Source organism: Dinoponera quadriceps, unplaced genomic scaffold, assembly GCF_001313825.1.
Source record: "Dinoponera quadriceps isolate SergipeBrazil2010 unplaced genomic scaffold, ASM131382v1 scaffold2048, whole genome shotgun sequence".
NCBI classification, from domain to species: Eukaryota; Metazoa; Arthropoda; class Insecta; order Hymenoptera; family Formicidae; genus Dinoponera; species Dinoponera quadriceps.
In genome coordinates, this window is record NW_014556089.1 from 1 (window position 1) to 868 (window position 868).

General features: G+C 28.6%; 1 protein-coding gene across 1 annotated transcript; it reads right to left on the reverse strand.

The window, feature by feature from the left end:
- Positions 1-26: 26 nt before the first annotated feature.
- LOC106746605 lies at positions 27-526 on the reverse strand (the record flags this gene model as incomplete). Its single annotated transcript, XM_014623363.1, has 2 exons — positions 264-526; positions 27-179 (listed from the first exon to the last, which is right to left on the reverse strand). Coding segments are annotated over exons 1-2 (367 nt in total), but the record flags the coding sequence as incomplete, so codon positions are not given.
- Between the last annotated feature and the right edge of the window lie 342 nt (positions 527-868).

Genomic DNA, 868 nt, shown 5'->3' on the forward strand with positions numbered 1-868 from the left:
TTTAAATTCAGTTGTATTCTTTGTACCTAGAGTATGGTTATGTAAGGATTCTATTTCATCAAGAGACTCAGTGGAACTGTTGAGTTTTAATTCTTTTATGTCTTCTCTGGTATTATCATGAGTAATATCCTTCCGTTTTTTACCTTTCCTTTCATGTGGTGAATATGAAATTGATGAGTCTATAAAACAGTGCCATAATTAGATTTCGTTATATTATTTCAATATATAACGGATCTAAAATATAACATAGATGCATATGATACCATAGTCTTTATCAATAATATAATCTTCATTGTCACTATTGTCACAAGATGTCTCGTAATCTTTATGGCTTTTAGCATCATCGCTTTCAGCTTCATCATTTGTACTGTCATTTATAACATTATTCTTGTCAAATAGTTTTTTGATGCTTTTCCTCAAGCCAACTGGTGTAACTTCACAGGATTGATTTCTACAAACATATGTTTCATTATACATTATTACTAAATATTATCATAATGTTATCAGTAATTTCATAATTATGCTAAGAGAGAAAGAAAACCTAAAATATTTTGGAACAGTCCTGATATTAAAATTGTTATAAAATCATATTAATAGTATTATCAGTGATCACATTCGGTAAAACAATTAATAAATAATATGTAAATGTTTTGTTGAACAATGATAAACAAAAAGTATAAAACATATCAAATTCAACAAATTCAAACATGTCCACACAACGAATTAGTGGTACCAACATAAGAACAATGAATAAAACACTCGAACCGTTGGACTACATCAGTAATCCCTTTGTTCTGCCAAACGTAATTAAGTTATTAGAGTTAACGAAAAGCAGTGATCGCCGAGTTTACTTTTCTGTATTCTTCAT